Genomic DNA, 24,188 nt, shown 5'->3' on the forward strand with positions numbered 1-24,188 from the left:
AGTAAAAAGTATTACAAGTCAACAAATAAGGTGCATCAGGGCTCCCATATGAGTTGGGCATATATATATATATAAATATCAGAAGTAAAAGTAATGGATTACAAGTACTCACATTACTGTAATTGAATTGCTTTTATGGGCACTTGTACTTTTTTAAATATATTTTTGAATCAGTAATTTTACTTGTACTTAAGTACGTTTTAAAAATCTCTACACCCAACCGTTACTGAGTAAACTATTATTTTTTGTTTTAAAATGATCAACAGATATTGTGAAACTACAAAAAAATAAATTAACCAGAGAACAATCAAATGCTTCACATCATATCCGACCAATCAGATTAAACGTAATGCACCGCACCAAAACAGCATTAAATTGTGGTATTTTCACAGTTTTATAGTTCATAAATGTATCTATACGTAGAGCTTTATATATATATATATATATATATATATATATATATATATATGTGTGTGTGTGTGTGTGTGTGTGTGTAATTATAACTGAATTCATTTGTGTTATTTTATTTAAAAAAATAATTGCACATTTTGACAAACCTTTTATTTTATACAGATGCCTTTGTGGAAAATAAATTAAGTTCCAATTGTGCAAAATTGTGTCTCTTCCTTTTTAAGTTTATACATGAGATATTTACTGTATGCAAGATTTATCACCAAAAATAAACTTGGGGGGTGAAAGTAACTACATTTTACTTTGAGCACTATTTAATTGAGCTACTTTTTACAATTTTAATCAAGTAGCAGTACTTGTTCTACTAGGATATATCAGTACTCTTTACACCAGGGGTTCTCAACTGGTTTCACCCTGGGATGCACATTTTGTCACGGTCATTAATTCGCGACCCACTCTTTTTTTTTTTGTTTTGTTTAGAAATCTAAAGACCAAGTTTATTTTTTCAAAAGTAGCTGTTGAAAACACACATACATAATTTTTTTAAAAACATAAATTTATATATTTTCGTGTGCAACATGCATTTCACAGCATGCCTGTCAAAAAAAGTTTCTTTCAAAATAAAAGACAAGTCCAACATGAGAGACATTAAGTGTTTATTTATTTTTAACCAGCTGTCCGCGACCTACCCAGTACTGGTCCGTGACCCACTTTTGGGTCCCGATCCACCAGTTGAGAATCCCTGATTTGCACCTCTTATTTATGCGGCCCTGGTTATTGCTGTAAATACTTGTACATCCTAAATCAGTTCCGGCATGGTTTTCCAAAATAAAGGTGGACACGCTAGCCCTTTCCTATCCACTTCTCCATAACCCAGTGCATGACGTTACGGGGCTAAGGAAAGGTGTTAGGAGAGGAGTTAGGAAAATGCTGATCACGTTTGTGTTGACGATCAGACGCACTTCCATTAGGTGACGTAATAATCCTACGGCCGCACCTCCTTTCCTCAGAAAAAATAAATAAATAAAAAAATCCCCAGAAAATTCTAATGCTCTTTTATCAAGGCCACCATTTAAACACTTCCGGGGTTAAAGAGCAGTGGATAGGAAAGGAGATAGGAAGGACTATTCGGACACAGCCTAAAACTCGAGAAATAGGTTCTGCTACCAGACAGATTTAAACGGTTAAAGAGCACAAAGTAGTTTTCAACAACAATTACACACACAAACAACCACAAATGTCCACTTTTATCTTTAAAAACAGGCGTCAGGACGGTGGCCTAACGCCAGCAGGGGGCGCTCTATCAAACACAGGCCACAGAAGAAGACGCTCCGCCATTTGAGCCTCTCCGTGTTTATCTACCGCTTCATCCGTTAATCTGTGAACTATCTGAAGTCAGACCGCATAGGTAACGCGTTACCGTCACCTGAGCACCGGCAACCTCCGCAGAGCCGTCTGTCACGTGCGAACATGGCGGCGGAGCGGCGCGAGGACAAAGGTAAGCCTACGTTAGCATTAGCATTAGCATGTGCTGCTCTTTGTTCCTTACAAGCTAGCTACTGAGTTGGCTTGTCTAGTTACTAGTTAACGTGTCCAACCAGTTGTTTATCGTAATAATTATTAATAACTCGACTGTGTCCGTGTGTGTGAGGTTTAAAACAGCAGAAGAAGAAACGGTGCGTGAATTAAACCGTAGCCTTTGAAGCTGCTCAGAGAACCTGTAAACCCCCACAGTTAACCTTAAACCATTAATCATAGGAGAGAAATCACACATTTAACTCTCTTTATGTTTCTTGATGTTATTTAAATCATTTTGAGCTGTTTTTATTGCAATAACCAAACAAAATAAATAATAAAAAAACAAAAACAAAAAAAAACATGACCTCTACTGAAATAAAAGCTTAAAAAGCAACATTGGCCAAATAATGACAACCACAGTGAACACACCTGATAATATAAAAGGTCTACAATTAAGCAATATCATGTCAGTTTTACAAGCGCATTTTATTAGTCAACAGTATTAAGTGATATATGTATGTATATATATTCATTTACTTAGACAAATGTTCCTTAGGAAGTCCACTTTGATCTCCTGACATGTTTCAACTGACAGTCTTTTCTTCAGAGTCCTCTGCTGATCGCTTTGAAGTTTCCAATAGAGATCAAAGTGGATTTCCCAAGCAACCGTTGTCTGAATTAATGAAACCATAACATATTCAACAAGAAGACTAACATAATTTTGCTGGAATTGTTATGTAGAAGTCAAGGAAACTTCAAATAATAAATTTATTGCGTTTCACAAGTTGGGACGGATGAATAGTGACGTTTGTTTTATGCTAACATTTATTTGTCACAACGTGTGACATGTTGGCTATTATCCTTCCATACAAGTGTTAAATCTGACCATAAGTAAACTAGTGGCTCTTTGTGGTTTGATGACAGTACTTTTTACTTGGTCTCTTCCTTTTATGAAGTGGTTCGCATTAGCGCTTAGCTTATGTTTCGGTGGGTTAGCTCAGCATGCTTTAGTCGAACAAGGTTTTTAGGGGTATTTTTGGATAAATTGAGGGCCAAATGGCCCGTGGCTCTCGCTATAGTAATTTCCAACACTGTCACTGTGAGTGCCCAATAGGGATGTAACGATTCACTCAACTCCCGATACGATTCGATTCACGATATTGGGTTCACGATCCCTTGATAAACTATTCAAATAAATGCAATTTAACTAAAAATAAATCCTGAATGAAATAAACAAAGGAATAATACAAATGTAGAAGAGGCCTATTAATTTAAATTCTGGTTCTATAGTAAACAATGCTATATATATTACAGATATTCTTTTGGTGCTAAAGGGGTAAATAATAATTTACGAACATGTTTAAGAGTAGAAGCCTCAGCATTTAGACAAGAGAAGGATAAATATATAGCGCCCTCTGCTGTTAAAAAAAAGTACTGCGATTCAATTTTCACAGTATCGATGTGAACCGTGATACCTATGAATCGATTTTTAACTGCCTTACGATTAATCGTTACATCCCTAGTGCCCAATCTTTTCACTGGCCTGATAGTTTCAGGTCCTTTCAACTCGTGCGCGTAGATTACGTCGCAATCCTTACGACAGAGCTGCTGGACGTGATATTTGAATGTAAACCGACCATATGTTTGTTAAATATTCTAATAGCACACATTTAAATATGTGACTCTTTTGTGGTGTTTTTAATTGTTAATACACAACATTGACAATCAATTACCAAAAAGACAACAAGATAAAAACCAAAATAAATCGGAATTCACTCAAAACATACGTTTATGATTATTTTTAAACAGCAGGGTTTCAACCTTTTAAATAGATTCAGAATCAAAACCTTATTAATCAAAATTGAATTGATTCCTGAAATTTATGATATCCAGTTCTAACAAATACATTACATGTTTTATGAATATTAAAAGTTGTTAGTGGCTCGTGAAATAGCAACATGAGGATTTTCTGTGAAATGTGATTAAAATTAAACAATTGCATAAATGAGGATAAATAAAGTGTTGCATTTTGAAACCTAAAGTGAAAATGTTGTATTTAATAAGTGCTTTTTAAACTGGTAGCCCTGTGGACTATTCACTAGCTTTGAAGTAGCTCACAGTTTCAGAAAGGTTGGGGACCCCCGTCGTAAACGATAACATATCACACCTTCGCATTGGTCGGTTAATGGGTCAGTTTCCTGGTTACAGACGGAGAGCTGAGTGTGTTGGAGGACCTTCTGACTGAAGCTCCTGATCACGATGATGAGCTCTATAATCCTGAGACGGGGACGGAACGCCACCTCGCTGACAAGAAAGGTACTGCAGCCCACACCCAACACTGGTTTTACCTTATTCAGTTACCAAGCTGTTAACCAGTAAACGTCTCCGTATGTCCAGGTTCCAAGAGGAAGAGCGAGCGCTCCCACAGTCAAGATCTGAAGAGACGCTGCCATTCGTCCAGCCACCGCTCCAGGAGGCAGGCTCCGCCCACCCACAGGAAGGCCTCCAGTCCTCGCCGTCGACACACCATCAGAAGCCAGTACTATGACGACAGAGGACGGAGGGACGGCAGGGGGCGGGGCCGGGAGGAGGGACAGCATCGACAGCCAATCAGAAGCTCTGGGAGCCTCAGCCAGGTACAGCAAGAACCAAGAACTAGTCACTGCTAAACTAACACTTTTAATACACGTTTTACTTATTTTGTTTTTACTTTTTATTTTTCAATTCAGTTAGTTTGTATTAGTTCTTTTTTTTTTTTTTAAATGCTTTGCTTCAGTTTTATTTTCACTAGTTTTAGTTGAGTTTTTGTGGTATAGTAAAAGTTATGTTTTTTAAACAGTTTTAGAGGATTTGTGAAAAACGCCTGCGGCATTTCCTGCTTTTCCATGGACATTTTTGCATATACCTCAATTTTTTGTTACCTTGCACATAAGTTATTGATGGGGCGGTCACTTTAACGCATTAATTGTGATTAATTACAGGAAAAATTAACGCACTAAAAAAATAATGCAGGTAATTGGATTTTTTTTTGCACTCCAAACAGAGCAGAATCTTTCTCATTTCAAGAGTTCCCAGTATACCCATAATACTGTTGCACAGATTACAGTATAAGATGGGAGATTGCCGAGCTGCTCAGCTTTGTTTGTGTTAATATTTGCTTTTAAAAACACCAGATGGAAAACTAAAGCCTAGTTGTTTGCAAATTGTGCAAAAAAGTTTGCTGATACCAATATTTATCACCGGAGCTTTGCAGCCTCTGCTACCACCTGAATGTAGCGGCTAGCGCGGACAGCTAGCGTGTACACTCGGGCGGTGCTAACTTCTACATGCTGCATGCCGTGACTGACAAATGAACTCATTGTATAAATATTAATATCTGAAGGCGAGAGAAAGCAACAAGTTCGGTGTCAGAAAAGTGTTCTTACTGTTTATGATGTGCTAACTTATAGCACTACATATGACGTTTTATTTCACTTGGATTTTCCATTATTTGGAGATTGACTGAAGTAAACATCACTATGACACGTTGCCCTTAGGACTCATCTCAAACACAGAGGAATGCAGATGTCTACACCTGTATCTGTTCTAGTCTGTTTAAAACAAACAATAAATGACTTTATAAAGCCACTTTGTTCTATATAAATGTTTTGATCTGCCTTAATAATGTAATTTAAATGAAAATAAATTTTTTCAGCAATTTTTAGGTGCGACTAAAAAAAGAGATGAATTAAATCAATTAATTACAGAGCATGATCAATTAATTGCACAAATTTTTTTAATCGCTTGACAGCACTAGTATTCATAATTACACTTTTTTGCATTTAAATTCCCATTCATCAAATAGGTTTGTTAAACATATTTGTGGTTTTCAGTAGGGGTGTCCCAATTCAATATTGATATCAGATATTGGGCCGATATTAGCCTGAAAACGGATAATCGGATTCAAATTTCCGGATTTCCGGATTTCTAAAAAAAATTTCTCTTAATTATTATTATTTTTTTTAATCAATTGTAGAATACTGTAAATATTATGTTGAAGGTTAAAATGTATGTAACCAATTGGTTAATAATAAATGGGTCCGTTTTTCTCATACCTACTGTTGCTGATTATTGTTCTCTGTTTGAGTGACATCACTTATGAGTAACATTCCACACTACAAAATAAGTAATTTGTTTTTTTTATTAAATAAAAAAATACATAAAATACATTTTAATGTATGATTCATGCTGAAATCGGATTAATATCGGTATTGGCCGATACACAAGGCTGCAATATTGGTATCATATCGTAAATTAAAAAGTTGTATCGGGACATTCCTAGTTTTCACAGTAAAAAGACTAATTTTTGCCCAAACAAAATTTTATGTTTTTGTGTTTGTATTAATATTAAATTCATACAGCTACAGTTGTGCTGAAAAATATGATGCTAAACAACGCAAGCTAAACTGTTTTTATGGTGAGATAAAAAGGTCAAATCAAATGTTGTCAAAAACGGACTCCAGAGGTTTAAACAAGGGGGCACTCATCAATGGAACCTCACAACTTCATCCCTAACGCAGACCTCCAGCATTGAGTGTTTCCATCGTCAATCTTAGTCTCACTGCTTTTTCTTCTTCTCTTCTTCAGAAGTTGCGTGTTCCGGAGCACAGGCCAAGCCCCTCCCCTCAGGAGGAGGAGAACCAATCAGAGGAGGAAGGAGCTGAGTACGGCTCAGAGATTGCCTCAGGAAGCTCCTCCGCCTCTGGAGAGGAGGAAGAGGATGAGGAAGGTATGGAGGATGAAGAGGAGGAGGATGACGATGATGATGATGAGGGGGAGAAGGAGGAAAACGAGGAAGAGGAGGAGTTTGAGCAGCGCGTGGAAGGAAACGACTACGACACTCGCAGCGAAGCAGGAGATTCTCGCTCCTCCATCAGCTTCTCGGATGACGGCCAATCAGGTCGCTCCGGCTCCGCCTCCGAGGCCTCAGGTACCTGTTTTCTGATTGGAGCATATGAAACCAGGCAGACCTGTGATTGGCTGAATGTGAGAGGGAAACGGTGTTCTGAAAAGACGCTAATGTAAGTTTTGGCTTTTATTTTGAAAGGCTCAGAGAAGAAGAGGGAGAAACTGTCATCTTCAGTTCGAGCCGTTCGTAAAGGAATGGACAGTGAGTCTTCTGATCAGATTATTACAATCTGATTATCTGTCAGTGACTTACGTCCTTTCTGCCTCCTTAGATCCAACCAATCAGGTTCGTTACATCCTCAGAGACGCGCGATACTTCCTCATTAAAAGCAACAACCATGAAAATGTTTCACTGGCCAAGGCTAAGGTGAGGGGGTGGGGCCAAAGCTAAGGTGAGAAGGCGGGGCTTCTCCTTTTGCCCAGGTGTGTGACTTCACTGTGATGTCATTGCAGGGGGTGTGGTCTACTCTCCCGGTCAATGAGAAGAAATTGAACGCGGCGTTTCGCTCGGCTCGAAGCGTCATCCTGATCTTCTCCATCAAAGAGAGCGGGAAGTTCCAAGGTGACGCCTCAGCCTACTGCGCACCTCACTTTCTGTGTGTCTCAGCTTCTGATTGGCTCTGCTCTCGTGCTCAGGGTTTGCTCGCCTGGCGTCTGAGTCCCATCATGGCGGCTCTCCAATCCACTGGGTTCTTCCTGCTGGGATGAACGCTAAGATGCTGGGAGGAGTCTTCAAGATCGACTGGCTTTGCAGGTGAAGTCCCTTAGGCCATAGGAAACTGGTGGCCCGGGGGTTACATGCGGCCCTTGCTCTAATTTTGAGCGGCACCTGAACTAATGGTTCGAAATCTCATTAAATCGCGACTCACTTTTTCAAAAATTCAACCAACCGAATTTAGTTGAAAACACACGTATGATATTTTTTTAACACGTAAATCTATATATTTGTCTGTACAACATGCATTTCACAGCATGCCTGTCAAAATAAAAGACAAGTCCAACATGAGAGACATTAAGTATTTACTAATTTTTGACCAGTCCCAAAACACAACATAACTCCAAACACACACAAAACAACAACACACAATTAGATTAAAATCACAAAATGACAACAAAAATTCACAAATTGACTCCAAACACACAAAACGACAACAAAAGACTAATTAGAGGAAAATTTGCAAAATGACTTCAATAACACAAAACAGAACGTGTAAAATGAGAAAAAAATACAAAACGACTACAAACAACTAAACTCAACAAATTACACAAACACACAAACTCATTGTTCTTCCCTGTATTAATGCTCATAACGATACATTTTCTAAATGCTGACATGAATGTTGATAATGTGACCATCAGACCAGAAAATCCAAATATGATTACAGCAGCAACAGATTTTTTCATTGTAATTAATTAAGTCAATTATGTGATTACAATTATAATTGAAACTAAACCCTTCCTGGTGTCATGTGATATGTTTGTGTTCAGGCGGGAGTTGCCCTTCATTAAGACGGCCCACCTGTCCAACCCATGGAACGAACACAAACCTGTGAAGATTGGACGTGACGGACAGGTGAGCCAATCGTTTGCCTTTGTTCTGATGATGTCATCATGCATCTGACTCTGGTTCCCCCCGCCCCCAGGAGATCCAACCGGAGGTGGGAGTTCAGCTGTGCACCTTGTTTCCATTGGACGAGAGCGTGGACGTTCACCTGGTTGCTCGACGCATTCGTCACAAGCGCGGCACACCGTCGGAGCCTCGGCCTCGAGGGCGGCCGCCGCAGCGGGAGCCGGGAAGGTTAGCCAATCATCAAGCTCCTCCCCCCTCTGTCGGCGGAGCAAGGCGCCCGGCAGCCGGCGGCTGATTGGTTGTAGTGGTAGCTGAGGGCGGGGCTAACGGGTTTCCCTGTGAGGATGTCACGCTTCTTCCTACTGAGATCACTAAGGAATCTTTTTTTTTGGTAGCTGGACTTTCAAAATAAAAGCAGAAAGGATGAGTCCTTGGAGTGATGGGGCGAGCGATCAGGGTGGGGTGGGTGGAGCCTCGGACTATCCAATCACAAAGTGCAGTGTGTGGGGGCGGGGCTTGTTCAGGTAAACCTATGAAGGAATGGACTGTTGGACTCATAGCTGGATGAGCCCCTCTCCCACCTCCTTATGGACAGGTGCCCCCCCCCTACTGTGGACGGACTGAGGGTTAAAGGGGCAGGGCTTTGGGTTTGATTGACAGGACTGCACCATCTTCATCATCCTCACCTTAAGAAAATAAGAGTTTGTTTACTGGGACTGTGTGTGCGTCTCCCCTGCTGCGGTACGTCTTCACTTCTACTGTGGGTGTGTGTACCTGTGCACGACAGGAAACAAAACACGACCAATCAGGGAGCTCAGAGCCAGGGGCGGGACTTAGGATCTCCTATTGAAGGAGTGAAGCGTCAGATTGTGAAGATGGTTTAATATCACTGAGAAGCAACCCCGTGAGCATCAGGTGAAGCGTGCAGGACAGCAACTCTCCATGAAAGTCTGGTCAGAATGGTGTAAATTTGTCTACAAGGATGAAAGTTGGCACACTTATGGCGGCCACCCAAATACTAGCCAGCCAATAGTCACATAATTAAGATAATTGCCTTTTAACCTTCTATGTTGTAAAGTGTCACAAGTGCCCATATTGGATTTTCCAATATGGCAATGCCAGTCAAGCTTACTTTACAAAATTTCAAAATGCCTAAAAATGGAGGTAAGGCTATATTAAATAAATAGTATATAATGAACCTTAGAAAAGTGTTTTTAATATTAATCTTGTGACTTTTAGTTCATTAGAAAAACCTGTTTATGGTTGCTGCCATTTTGAACTGTCCAATATGGCAACCGGTTATAGCCTGATATGTAACGGGACCCGCATTGTTATTGAAAAAAATTTAATAACTGGTCAATAATATAATATTATAGGATTCTATTGCTGAGCCCAAAACGTTAAAACATTTGGCCGTTATTACATTATGGGGCAGGCAAGAAAACGTTCCCTGAATAGTTTAATAATTTTATTACATCATAGTGTGTCAATGATTTATGGATTAAAGGGCTTATTGCTTCAATGTAGAGGATAGTATACACAAATGTGTATGTGTAAATGGCTGTATATATGCGTGTGTGTATGTATATGTATATATAGTTTTTCTTTTTCACTTCCATACATACATATATATATATATAAAAACAAAAAGTTTTTGTATTTTGGGCTCAGCATCTTGTGACATTATTGACCAGTTGTAACATTTCACATTTTATTACTCTTTTTTTTTTTTACAATTAGGATCTTGCTACATTTTGAGTGGCTGTTACATATCAGGCTCTAGCGCCCGTCAGATTTGAATTCAGCAGGTCAAAAACTATTAAGTGTGCCAAATTTCATGCTTGTAGACAAATTTGCACGATCCTTCCTTAAAATCCCCCTAAAAGGCCAGACTATGACGCAATCAGAAACCGACCAATCACAGAGCTAATCTGTACCTGGTGGTTTTATGTTGAAAGGCCAGGTTCACGAAGTCCTACATTGACAGTTTATTTGTAAAAGTAACTTTAGATTAATAGTGTGTTAACTAGTGTTTAATCGTCAGTTATATGAGTCAATTAATGTGTTATTAGTCTTATTAGACTGGCTGGTCAAATTTGTGTCACCACTGGTTGTTAATTAATTCAAACTGCTAGTTAGACTAGTCACATGTAGGTAACCTGAATACTGTGACTGACGGTAAAATAAACCACACAGTAACTATATAGAAAGGTATTAACTTAGTCCACTGAAACCTGGGAACCATTATCTTTTCTGAACACCCCAATGCATGCTGGGAAATTAAGGCTGTTTTCGAAATGGCATACTAACGTACGACTCGTTACTACCAAGTCTGATATCCAAATAAGTATGTAGTGCGTTCACATTAGATGTGTAAAAAGTATGCGAGAACAACCCAGATGTATGCTATATTGGGACATTTATTAAGTATGCACAGTGGGTACACTAGACATACTCAACCGCCCCATGATGCATTGCGAGTGGAATATAAAATCGTCCTGAGACCTGCTTCAAGCTAAAAATCAAATATTCCCTTTTCCAAACAAAAGCACCTCTTCTTGTCTTCCATTAGAAGTTAACAGGAAGTTTAGTCAGTAGCACAATGGAGAGTCTCTGAAAATTTTCGAAATGTTGACATGAAATGTGTTTCCGTGAGTTTTATGGATCAAATGAGCACATGTTGATATTCTACTTGGTCAATTTCTCACTTAAAATGTTTTCAGAACTTTCAAAAGTGGAGAATCAACAGAGATATTTATCCTCAGTGTGATCAGGTTTTTGTCCTTGTAGGTTCCAAATGCATCTTGGGAAACTTGGAAGTATACTTCTGCAGGAACACTCATCGTCCCAATCATACTTACTGTGTATAGTAGACAGTACTGTATATATTGTAATATCCAGACTATAACGCGCACCGTTTTATTGGCCGCATTCCAATAATTTTGCAATTTTCTAAGAGAAATTCACTCAAAGCCGCAGCATAACATAGGCTGCACCCTATTGGCCAATGAGGGTGTCCTTCAGACATCTCGGCCAATCAGAACGGACATGTAGGCGGGCTGCTGTACTCATGTTAGGTTTAACAGAGGTTTTTGTGTTTGAACTGATGAGTTTCCTTCTCCACATAAACTCACCTCATCACTGCCTCACGTTTACTTATAAGTCCATTTACAGTTTTTTATGGTCACTTTTTACTGGAACCAGACTGATTCACCGCTTTGTCTGTTCTCGTGAACTACCGCAGAGCGATCACACGGAGTCCAGACTCTGAGTCAGAATACGGACGTGATTGCTTCTAAACAAACGAAACGTGGGGATTTGGCAACTTTATGTGGTTTATCATATCCTTTTTTCTTTCTTGACAATAGAGAGGCTTTCACTGTGGATGTAGCGGAGATCAGAACAGCCTGGATACAGACTATCTCTGCTTTGTCTCTGTGTCTGTATTCCTTATGTCACAGATCACTCCTGAACAAGACTAGCGCGGTGATTTAATACCTTTAAGCCTTTTTTTCCTTCTATTACAAACTGGCTGGCTTTTACTTTATTACTTTATACAGGCTGCCGCAGCTCGCTCTCTCTCTCTCTCTCTCTCTCTCTCTCTCTCTCTCTCTCTCTCTCTCTCTCTCATTCTTCTGTTTGTTTGCCATGATAAGGGAGTGTGCATCATGACTAATCAGAATGATTCAGTGGGGGCGCGAACGATTGAATGTTACCCGTTTCGTTAGTCCATCTGTTCTAATGTGCCGGATCATTGTTTAAGCTGCAGGGTTTAAAGCGTGGGAAAAAGTAGCGGCTTGTAGACTGGAAATTACGATACTTATTGAGTTTGTAGTGCATAGTACGGAGCATGCAATTTCAAACACAGCCGAAGTCTGGGACTGAACGTTAAAACCTGGAAAAACTAAGTTAGACATCAACTATTTTAACTCTCTGGTAACTACATAACGAGCACTTAGTAAAATGGTTCACTCAGGTTCATCTGGTGCTCCGCCCACTTTGGCTCTGTCCTATTGTATGACTGCTGGTGATGTCACCAGTTAGATGATGTCGAAGTTAGAGAATAGTTAAAGCTTGTTTGCCTGTGCAACTACTTAGGCATCTGTAGGTAAGTGCATAGTTTAACCCACTTAAATCCTAACCTGTTATAGACTAAAGTTTAGTAACTTCACACCTTGTTATCAAGTGAACTTTGGTTACCGTGTGTGTATTTGATTGTGTATCTGTGTAACTGTGTGTAATGTAGGCGTCGTCCTGATGAATATGATCTTCATGCTCGAAAGAGACCAAGAACTGATGCAGCAGACTTCAACCAACGACCTGGCGGTACACATACACACACACTCTGTTAAACTGGGTGAACCCTACCGACTGTCACATGCACCCCTACCGTCTGTCACATTTGCCCCCTGCCGTCTGTCACATGCGCCCCCTACCGTCTGTCACATGCGCCCCCTACCGTCTGTCACATGCGCCCCCTACCGTCTGTCACATGCGCCCCCTACCGTCTGTCACATGCGCCCCCTACCGTCTGTCACATGCGCCCCCTACCGTCTGTCACATGCGCCCCCTACCGTCTGTCACATGCGCCCCCTACCGTCTCTCACATGCCCCCCCTACCGTCTGTCACATGCGCCCCCTACCGTCTGTCACATGCGCCCCCTACCGACTGTCACATCTGCCTCCTACCGTCTGTCACATCTGCCCCCTACCGTCTGTCACATGCGCCCCCTACCGTCTGTCACATCTGCCCCCTACCGTCTGTCACATGCGCCCCCTACCGTCTGTCACATGCGCCCCCTACCGTCTGTCACATGCGCCCCCTACCGTCTGTCACATGCGCCCCCTCCCGTCTGTCACATGCGCCCCCTACCGTCTGTCACATGCGCCCCCTACCGACTGTCACATGTCACATGCGCCCCCTACCGTCTGTCACATGCGCCCCCTACCGTCTGTCACATGCGCCCCCTACCGTCTGTCACATCTGCCCCCTACCGTCTGTCACATGCGCCCAATGGGAGCTCTTATCGGCTGCTCACTCTGATTGGTTGTGTTTCAGGCTTCATGCAGGACCATCGCACTCAGCAGTTTGACAGGTGAGACTGTCAGGCTTTTATTTTGAAACATAGAACTTCCTCCTGAAATAACCAGAGGGTTCAAAGTGTGATGTCATCGTTGTTTGTTCGCAGACGATTCTCCGGAGTAAGGCGAGACGTTTTCCTCAACGGGGTGAGCTTCATTCATCCTAGCATGCAAAGTTGGCCTGTCATGTTGCTCCTTATGTTGGCATGCTAGGTTACTATGACGCAGGGGTTCTCAACCTTGGGGTCAGGACCCCATATGGGGTTGACAGATGCATTCAAGAAACTTGAGAATATTTTTTGAACAATTTAAGCCCATTTTTGCTTAGTTTTTCCCTTTTTTTGCCACTACACCAAAAATGCGATATTTTTGCTCCTTTTAATGCAGTTTTGCTACATTATTCCTATTTCTGTCACTTTTCCATTGCATTTCAATGCCTTTTCTGCACATTTTTTCCACTTTTAAGACATTTTTAGCACTCTTTCCACCCCTTTTCCCACCTAATGTTGCATATGTTGACTTATTTAACCAATTTAACCCCTTTCACGATGTGTCATGCACTTTATTTTCCAGTTTAAACTAATCGTTCCTTTTTTTCTGCCACTTTTAAACAAACTTTTTCTGCCCGTTTTGACCGCACTAGTTTGCAACTTTTAACCAATTTCTGTGGTTGTTAAAATCCCATTTCACCACCTTTTCCACAATTTTTGGTCAATTTTAACCCATTTTATGTGTGATTAAAACAAGGATCTTTGTAGTGACTATATACTATGGAGCAAATAATCTTCCTGGAAAACAGTGGATGTAATTCAGATAAATAAATAAATGTGGGTATTTTGGGGGTCGATGGCTGAAAAAGTTGAGAACCACTCATCTAAATACTCAATGCATTAGAAACAGACTAAACAAAGGGGTGTGGCCTAAGTTCTAATGTAATTATCACTTACCTGGTTAGTTACTTGTATGTGTCATGTGACTAGTTGTTTGGCTAACCTAGTTAGTTCCTGTCTTCCTTTCAGTCCTACGATTACATGAGGAGCTTTCATCACAATGTTGGACCACCAACGCCATGGCAGGCTCTGGTATGACATCACTCTGACCTCTGAGGTCAAAGGTCACACTGATTGGAGGATTAGTGGGTGGAATAATCCCAGTAACACTGTAATAATGTTAAACGTGTGTGTGTGTGTGTGTGTGTGTGTGTGTGTGTGCGTGTGTGCGTGTGCGCGTGTGCGTGTGTGTAGGCATATCCCGGCGTGGAGCAGCCTCCTCCCCACCCCCCCTACTATCACCCCCCACCTCACCAGGCCTTCCATCCTCTGACATCACATGAAGCTCCACCCCCTCGATTCAGAGACAAACAACGTCCCACGCAGCTCCGCCCCTTAAACTCCAGCCCTGTCAGTAACTCCTTGTTTTTCTCTTTTTTTCTGTCTTTTTTTCTTTCTATGTTTTTTCTCTTTTTTCTTTCTCTTTTTTTCTCACCTTGTCTACACATGCTGTCAGAGGTCAACACTGCATGTAGTGTTTCTTTTCTTTCTTCTCTTTTTTCTTTTAATTTTTCTTTCATTTCTTTCCTAATTTTTTTCTTTTTTCAACCTTTTTTCTTTCTTCTCTTTTTCTCTTCTTTTTCTCACCTTGTCTACACATGCTGTCAAAGGTCAACGCTGCATGTAGTGTTTCTTTTTTTCTTCGCATTTTTTTTTCCTCTTGTTTCCCTTTTTTCTTTATTTTTTCTCTTTTTTTCATTTTTCTCTTTGTTCTTTCTTTCCTTGTTTTTTTCTTTTCTCTCTTTTTTTTTTTTTTTTTTTACTTTTTTACTTTTCTCATCTTGTCTACATATGCTGTCAAAGGTCAACACAGCATGTAGTATTTCTTTTTTCTTTTTTTAATTTTTCTCTTTCTTTTTTCCTTTTCTTTCTTTTTTCTCTTATTTTTTCCCTTTCTTTCCTTTTTCTTTTCATTTTTCTCTTCTTTTTTCTCTTTGTACTTTTTCTTTTCCTTTTTACTTCTTTTTTCTTTTTTCTTACTTTTTCCTCTTCTTTTCTCCCTTTTTTCTCTTTTTTTCATTTTTCTCTTGTTCTTTCATCCTTTCCTTATTTTTCTTTTCTCATTTTTTTTAAACTTTTTTCTTTCTTTGCTTTTTTTTCTTCTCCTTTTCCTTTTTTCTTTGTTTTTTCTCACTTTGTTTACACATGTTGTCAAAGGTCAACACTGCATGTAGTGCAATCTTTTCGTGACAGCAATGCATTATTGTCTGTTTCTTACACGCGTTTCCTGTCGACAGCACGACTATGACATGCGTGTGGATGACTTCCTGCGGCGAACGCAGGCGGTGGTCAGCAACCGACGGGAACGCGAACGCCAGCGAGAACGAGAGCGCGTCGCTCCCCGGCGAGAGAGAGAGAGGGAGCGAGGAAGAGAGAGAGACCGAGAGAGAGACCGAGATAAGGAGAGAGGGCGTTACCGCCGGTGATGATGTCACACATTCTCCTTGACATATGTTTTATGTGACTACAGTCAAAAGAAAAAGCTGGTACCTTTTCTTTTTTTTTTTCCAACCTTACTGTTTAATGTTTGGTCACATGATTACAATTCTGTTCTGTGGTTTCATCCCAATCCAAGCATTCATCCTCTTATTGTGAAAGGTCACTATGTCCTCAATGGATTTTCAGTTTGTTTTGTAGTTTGAAATAAAAACCTGAAAAAATGTCACTCAGCGTTTCTGTCACACGTTGCTGTAACTTCCTACACTCACAAAGACAGTGAACGTCTCACAGCATTAAATGCATCAACAGCCAGAAAATATTAAAAGTAATTTAAGATAATCAATAAAATGAAAACTAAGAATAAAAGAATGTCACAACAACTACTCATTCACCTTTGAATCTGCATTTTTTTTAGGCTGTAAACTACTGTGTGTACCAGAGTTGGGGTCATTTATAATTGTAATTGATAACTACATTTATGACTGAAATTTAATTGAGTTCAGATAATTTACTTTCTAATTGGAATGAAAATAAATTTTTAACACAAACCTGGGGAACCATGTTACATTTGTATGGCTTAAATAATGTAATTAAGTATGAAAAAAAAAAGATGTTTAATATCAAGTTTCCCATACCTGTCAGTTTTCTTGAGATTCATTTTACCATTAAAAAAAGTATAATCTGGGGATATATTGACAAAAAAGACTCAGACGCCCATACCAAAACTGTTACTTCTAATATTTTCATGGATAAGGAAGCTTAACAAGGTAACCAAGAATGGTTTTTGGTTTTTTTAAAAGATATTTTTTGTGTATTTTACAGCTGATTTAGGACACGGGTTGAAACTGACCAATTACCATAAGAGATAAAAGAGCTGACACAAAAGGAAGGTTACGTTTTATTTGAGGCTCAGTTATTAGGATTAATTGTAATTTAACTTTTGTAATTCAGAGCATAATTATAATTGACCTTAAAGGAAAATACAATAATTTAACTGTAATTGGAAAAAAAATTCTGGTCATCGTAATTGTAATTTACTTGTAATTGAACATTGATAGTTGAAGACGTAATTGTAATTGAAAAATGGTTGGAGCCATCCGATGATTGTGTGCAGGTGCACTTTATTAATAAAATAAAAAAGCTGATCATATAAAGATATTTGGAACTGACATGAGTCCAATTATATCAAATGATAAATGACTGAATTAGTTCAAGTCTGTAATTTTATTAATTTTATTGGCAACAGTTCAGAAGTCTTACTTTGTAATAACTTGGCGGATGCGGGGATATCACGTGAACGATGTGACGTCACTCGTATGTTTTAATGTGAAAGGGCATTGAGATGAGTTCCTGTATGAGGCTTTTATTGTGGCAGGTCAGCTCAGAGCACTGCAGAGGAAAATGACTTTTTAACGAATTTAACGGAGTGGAGGACCGACACAGGTAAAGTGAGCCAGAATTACCCAGTTAGACCCCGCTGTGACCCGGTTCAGACTCCTCTGACCCGGGTCACAGCGGTCCAGGCTCCCACGGACGGAGGCTAACGGAGGCTAGCCGCTGTTAGCTCTCCGGTCATTCTTTTAATCCTGTATAATCTGCGTCTGTGTTTAATGTGACGTCAAATGGAGAGAAACCAAATATCAATTTCACACCAGAACAACCGTGTCCGACTTAAGCGATGAAGTCTCGCGAGAGTTTGTGAGATGGTTGTTTTCAGGTCCGTGACCGGACTGACACGCGCGTCTCTCTCCCTAATCACCCCCTTCTTGTTGAGCTGTGAGCTCCGATTATCATTGAATTAGAATGTTGTTATTGTTATTGTTATTGTTATTGTTTACTGTAGTTAACAAAGTGTAAATACCTCCAGCTCTACAGGCTCCGCCCACAGCTCTACACGCTCCTCCCATCACTGATCCAAAGCCAATTTCTTTATAAAGCAAACACAGCTCATTCCGACCATCAAACTCAAAACAGCAGACTGGTTATACTGGGAACCACATGCAATCATTATTGACTCTAATCAATATTTATTCTGATCATTATTGACTCTAATCAATATTTATTCTGATCATTGTTGACTCTAATCAATGTTTATTCTGATCATTATTGACTCTGATCAATGTTTATTCTGATCATTATTGACTCTAATCAATATTTATTCTGATCATTATTGACTCTGATCAATGTTTATTCTGATCATTATTGACTCTAATCAATATTTATTTTGATCATTATTGACTCTAATCAATATTTATTCTGATCATTATTGACTCTAATCAATATTTATTCTGATCATTATTGACTCTGATCATTGCAGACTAAGGGTGTGTATTGCCTGCCATCTGGCGATACGATTCATATTCTGATACATAGGTCACAATGCGATATATCCCAATATTAAAGTATAAGGCGATTATTGTGATTTATATTTGTATATATGACTTAAGAAACAACTAATCTGTAAATGTGTACACCTTCATGAGAACATTATGCATGAAATATATTTTATTGACATATTTTACACTCAAAACATTGGCTTTAACATGCCATGTGCCAACAACTTAAAATAAAAAAAATAACATACAATCTGCCTGTGGCTTTTAAACCAACTTTAACTTTAGTGTAATATAACTGATGTATATGCCTAGAACAACAAATAAATGCAGAAAGTTAGTTCTTTCTTTTTAGATTAAAAAAAAAAGCATAAGCTGGTCAACATGCCCAGGTTTCAGTGCTTCTTTGAGAAGTTACTTTCCTGCTTGAATAAAGGTACAAAACAAAAAAAACAAAAAATTGATATGGATGCATTTTGAATTGATCCGAGAATCACGCAACGTAATATCGCGATATATCGCCGAAATATTTTTTTCAACACCCTATTGTTGACTAATCAATAGGGATGTAACGATTAATCGTAAGGCAGTTAAAAATCGATTCATAGGTATCACGGTTGATATCGATTTTCTGACAATTGAATCGCAGTACTTTTTTTAACCAGCAGAGGGCGCTATCCGGAAGTGTTGGCGGCGGGTGGAGTCTGCTAATACTTTCTTTCTGGCTGCCTTCTACTCTTAAATATGTTAATAAATGATTCATTACCCCTTTAGCACCGAAAGAATATCTGTAATATTACTTGAATATCTGTAAAAGTCACGTTTTTCTATTAGCTCTGTCTGCTAGCATAGCTTCTCTTCTTCACTGCTAGAATATCTGCATGCCAACCGACCACTGTGTTACCAGCGCCCTCTGCTGGTCCAAACAAATATGACGTAAATCAGTGCAATGACGGTTTTTTTTTTTTTTAAAGTCCAATTGTTAAGGCACAAAATACATTTTCAGTTGCACTTTTAAAAGAAAAAGAACTATTATGCAGTTTTACACTGTTTATTATAGAACCAGAATTTAAATTAATAGGCTTCATTTTCATTTGTATTATTCCTTTATTTATTTAATTCAAGATTTATTTTTAGTTAAATTGCATTGTTTTGAATAGTTTATCAAGGAATTCTTTTGACAATGAAAAATAAAAGGAAAATACAGTATTTTCTAGTTTTTTTCCCAAAAAAAAAATTTGTCTACAGTCTCATTTTGTAAATGAAAAAATCGTGAGAGAATCGTATCGTGAACCCAGTATCGTGAATCGAATCGTATCGGGAGTTGAGTGAATCGTTACATCCCTACTAATCAATATTTATTCTGATCATGATTGACATTTTATTAGAATCCCCATTACCTTCTGAAGTCTCAGTTGCTATTCTTCCAGGGGTCCCATCAAATTAATTAGGAAGTGTCTATTGATACGGAAACGTATCAATAGCCCCAGGGATTATGGGTACGTTTTCCGGACCTTTTATACATCAGCGTAATGTGCCTGAGAATTCTTCCTTTGGCTGCCGTGGGTTCGAATCCCGCTTTTGGTCATATATATTTTTTCATTATAAAATATTTAACACGGCATATTCCACCTTTAATAATACATATGTGAAAAAAATAAACATTTTAGGGTATTTCCTGGGTTAGGGTTACGGTTAGGGTTCAAATAAAAGGGTTAGCGGGGTAGCTAAAAATAAATATGAGCTAAAATAAAATTGACTGACGTTAAGTCATGTGGTGCACCTATTACATCACCTAAACTGGCCAATGAGGGGCGCTCATTTTTTTTTGTATTAATAGCCACAGCCTAAAATATATGTATGATAATGATGACAAAAGACTCTGACTCTGATCAATATGTATTCTGAGAATTATTGACTCATCAATATTTATTCTGATCAATATTCTCTCTGATCATTGTTTAGACTCATCACTAATTTCACCTTGGTTATGGATCGGTCCAAGACTCCACACTATGACAGCGCTCTCTCTCTCTCTCTCTCTCTCTCTCTCAGTTGATGTGATGCTCCCTCGATCTCTGAGCAACATTGACAGTAAAGGACAGGGGCGGGGCATGCTGCCCCAAGGACTCCCATTGGCTGATAAAAAAATGGCACCAGCAGGTCTGTCCATGTCTGTCTGTGTCTATTTCTTCGTGTTTGTCTGTGTCTGTTGTTGCTCAGGATCCTTTGCTGATTCTTTTTTCTCTTTTCAGTGTTTACTCACCCAACAGCCCCCCCTGCTGTGCCCTATCAGGCTTTGCCTCTTCCTCTGGCCCCGCCCCCTCACATGGCCCCACCCCCAGCCCCTTGTTGCCCCTGCGCCTCCCTGTTGCCCCGCCTCCTCTCTGCTCACCGGTTGGAGGTGCGTCGCCTGCTCAGAGGAGCGCTGACGACTCTCAGTCGTCGTCTGGACTCGTTGGAGCGAAACACTGTGAGGAAGAGCAGGAAGAGGAGAAGAGCCGGCTCTCCAGGTGTGTCACCTGCACTCTCAGCCTCTTTACTATAGGGTGCAGATTGTAAATGTGCACATGCTATGATAAACAACAACTTTTCGCTACATTTAGCAACAAATCACATCAAGTTTTTTATGTTACTTTTGACTAGATTTACAGCAATATTTGTGAACTCTGATACTTTTTTTCTCTTAAAAATATAATGTCAATGTTACATTTAAATATAAATGTTCAATCTAAATGTTCAATCTAAATGTTAAGGTTGAAAATAAATATTTAGCTAATATACAAATTCACCAGAAGTACCAAAAACAGCTCATTGACGCAAACGGACGCAACAAATTTAGATTTAACATTTAAAATTTAGATGTAACATTTAGATTTAACATTGACATTGTGCTTTTACGAGAAAAGTAAATATCACAAATATTGGTGTAAATCTGGTCAAAAGTAACATAAAAAAATGCACATACATTTTTTAAACTTGGTTTGTTGCTAAATGTTTATTTTAGCATGTGTATCTTTACAATCTGCGCCTCATACTTTACCTCCTCACTCCCTTTATCTTCTTCACAGGTTCACCTGCTGGTAGCTCCACCCCTTCACCTCCTGATAAGCAGGCCCAGCTAGGAGCCGACCAATCAGGGAGCGCCGTCAGTGTGGTCCTGAGGAAGAATGGCTTCAAGGCTCCGCCCGTCTATAGGTGGGCGGAGTTGTAACTCAATTACCATGGATATGGTTACGGTAACATATTTTAATATATGTCATTATCTCACTTCACAGTGTTTGGACCGACAGCCAATCAGAGGCCACCGCGTTTACTTTACAATGGCGTTTCTCAGACTGTGCCCCTCCCCTTTACACTTTCTCCAATCACACCCCCCTGCCTTGTCTTTCGGTGGTTACCATGGAGACCGCCTTTAGCCCTGCCCCCATGCGCCACCTGTTTACGGTTACTATGGAGACCTTGTTGGACCTGTTTAGAGGCGGAGTTTGTGTGAGGCCACAAAGGCTCCTCACTGATTGGACGGCTCCGCCCAGTCTGGGCGTCGACCATTGGTGAGTGTGCGTTATGCTTGTTTATCATGTGATTTAAGCTGGGGACTAACCCTGTGTGTGTTCTTCCTGCAGCTACAGTCGAGCGCTGATGAGGTAAACGCCCACTCTCTGCATGGCCACGCCCACAAACCTCCTCTAACTCAACTTTCAACCCATTTCTGTTACAGCACAGCTGTTTCTGCCCAGAGACAGCGAAGGCAGCGAGCCAATCACAGCACTCGAAACCTCCGCGTACTACGTCGTCGGCCCCTCCCCCTCTCCGTGTGCTTAACCAATGGGCTGCCAGCTCCTCTGCCTGCTGTCCAATCAGCAGCCAGTGCCAAATTCATCAGCCCTGAAGTAGGAGTTTCTATTGTGTTCGTTATTGTTTTTTTCAATGCGGTTAAAGTTTCCATCCACATGTTTTTCCTGCAGAAACGAGTGTCTCAGATCAGAATCCGTCGAGCATCGCCTCGAGAAACGCTGCTGACCCCGATGGGTTTGCCCAAGGCTAAAAGGTCAGAGGTCACAAAGCAGCGCAAACACTGGCGACAACAGACTTTAAAATTTCTTTAAAATCTTCATATTTTCTAGGATGAAGAAGAAAGAGTTCAGTCTGGAGGAAATTTACACCAACAAAAACTACAAATCCCCTTCAAGCAACAGGTTAACAAATACTAACCCCCACCAACCCTTAGAACTACAAATCCCAACAGTTTTTCCTCTGCTTTTGTGGGCAGGAGTTTAGAAACCATCTTCGAAGAGCCTTGGGAAAGGGGCGGGGCCTTACTGGTTATTGGCCAACAGAAACGCCGTCGGATGCTTTTATTTCCTGATTTCACTCAACCGAGGAAGAGGAGGAAGCTCCAAGGTACGACTAAATTTGGTTACCTCTGTTTAACCTGGTTAGTTTACAACAAGGGTTAACTTCAGGATTAACCCTGTGTGTTCTTGTTTGGGATTGATCACATGCTGCTAACTCAACCCCTTTTATGTGAGCGCACGAATCCAGCTTCATAGTACAGCTGATCCATAAGTGTTTGGTTAAATCAAGCTAATGGAGAGATATCAGGATAAATTAATCCAGCTTCAGAATCCAGGGCTCAGATCCTGGAGGGCACCAACCCAGCAGGTTTTTTATTGGTCCCTTGGGGGTCACATGATGATAATGGCCTGCTGCCACTTTTCTGTCTTTCAGGAGCAAGTCTTGCTGCAGTAGCACCCAGGAAGCGTTTGGCGGCGCGGCGTGCTAATGCTAACGCTAACACTGACTGTGACCTGGACGTGAAGCTATTGCAGCGACTGAGTGCACTCCACGACTTCCTGTCCCAGCAGGAAGTAGATGTCTGAGCCATGACATAGATGGTTTTGTTGTCACTGCTGTACTTGTGGCTGTTACCTAGCAACAGGCCACACCCCCTTGTGCACCTGTGGTGTTTATCACCCTTCCTGACAGACGGAGGTCAAAGGTCACTGTGTTTCATGATAGACTTCAAACCAAATGGACCGATGTTAGTCATATTTTCATCAATAAAATCAAAACTAAACCTTTGTTCCTGTTGTTGTTTATCAGAGCTAAGCGCTGAAATGGCAAGATTTGAGCATAAAGAGGCCACTAGGATTTCTGTGTTCCTATGTGTCCTCCTCACTTATCTTAAGCCTCCTATTATCCTGAAGTATTACCAACACATTTTACCCTTGGGGTATTTGCCTCCAGAAAATGATTTTCAGAAATATGTCAACGAAGTTTTTGTGTCAGGCTCTTTATTTGTTGAATACCTAAATAAGCCCTTGATAATGAAACCTTGACCTTTTCTCTAGCGCCACCACCAGGACAAACTTTTAAATTAGAATTAATTTATCTAAAAATAGTTTGCGTTTGAATCTTCTCAAATTTAGACATCATTAAAGACCATAATAGTATGAACCCTATTGATAACATATTTTTATCTCTTATTTTGTAACACATTTGGGGTTATTCACTATAAAGTCCTCTGTCTCAGACAATCTCCTCTTTCACTGTGAAAGAGCTGTTCCAAAATGAGGATATTGTCTCCTCCCCCCACCCCTCCATGTATCAACTTTGCACCTGCAGGTGTATGGATGGAAGGTCAAACATGGGTCACACACAGACAAGTTTTACATAACTAATACAGTTTGGGGTCAAATTGACCCCAGAGGAACACCAATGCGTGCTATATGTGTTAAGCACATTGAAAAAATAACAATATAATTATATTGTACGAACAGTATAGTATATTGTACAAATATGTTATATGTATGAACCATATACTTACAATATACA

The 24,188-nt window shown here is 39.9% G+C and overlaps 2 protein-coding genes across 2 annotated transcripts; both read left to right on the top strand.

Moving 5' to 3' along the window:
* The first annotated feature begins 1,496 nt into the window (after positions 1-1,496).
* On the top strand, positions 1,497-16,243 carry ythdc1 (YTH N6-methyladenosine RNA binding protein C1). Its single transcript, XM_028462558.1, has 16 exons — positions 1,497-1,909; positions 4,138-4,245; positions 4,327-4,565; positions 6,556-6,898; positions 7,016-7,078; positions 7,149-7,243; positions 7,330-7,438; positions 7,513-7,630; positions 8,365-8,449; positions 8,520-8,674; positions 12,693-12,772; positions 13,506-13,542; positions 13,636-13,675; positions 14,548-14,610; positions 14,773-14,928; positions 15,816-16,243. The coding sequence occupies exons 1-16, from the start codon at positions 1,882-1,884 to the stop codon at positions 16,002-16,004; spliced, it is 1,908 nt and encodes a 635-aa protein (XP_028318359.1). The 5' UTR covers positions 1,497-1,881; the 3' UTR covers positions 16,005-16,243.
* A 1,077-nt stretch (positions 16,244-17,320) lies between these two features.
* LOC114473146 (uncharacterized) lies at positions 17,321-23,434 on the top strand. Its single transcript, XM_028462561.1, has 11 exons — positions 17,321-17,460; positions 20,406-20,513; positions 20,606-20,863; positions 21,422-21,548; positions 21,629-21,904; positions 21,977-21,997; positions 22,072-22,243; positions 22,319-22,401; positions 22,478-22,549; positions 22,624-22,754; positions 23,082-23,434. Exons 2-11 carry the CDS (start codon positions 20,414-20,416, stop codon positions 23,231-23,233), a joined length of 1,392 nt encoding a protein of 463 aa, XP_028318362.1. The 5' UTR covers positions 17,321-17,460; positions 20,406-20,413; the 3' UTR covers positions 23,234-23,434.
* Positions 23,435-24,188: the final 754 nt, after the last annotated feature.

The sequence above is a fragment of the Gouania willdenowi genome, chromosome 12 (genome assembly GCF_900634775.1).
Source record: "Gouania willdenowi chromosome 12, fGouWil2.1, whole genome shotgun sequence".
In the NCBI taxonomy this organism is placed as follows: Eukaryota; Metazoa; Chordata; class Actinopteri; order Blenniiformes; family Gobiesocidae; genus Gouania; species Gouania willdenowi.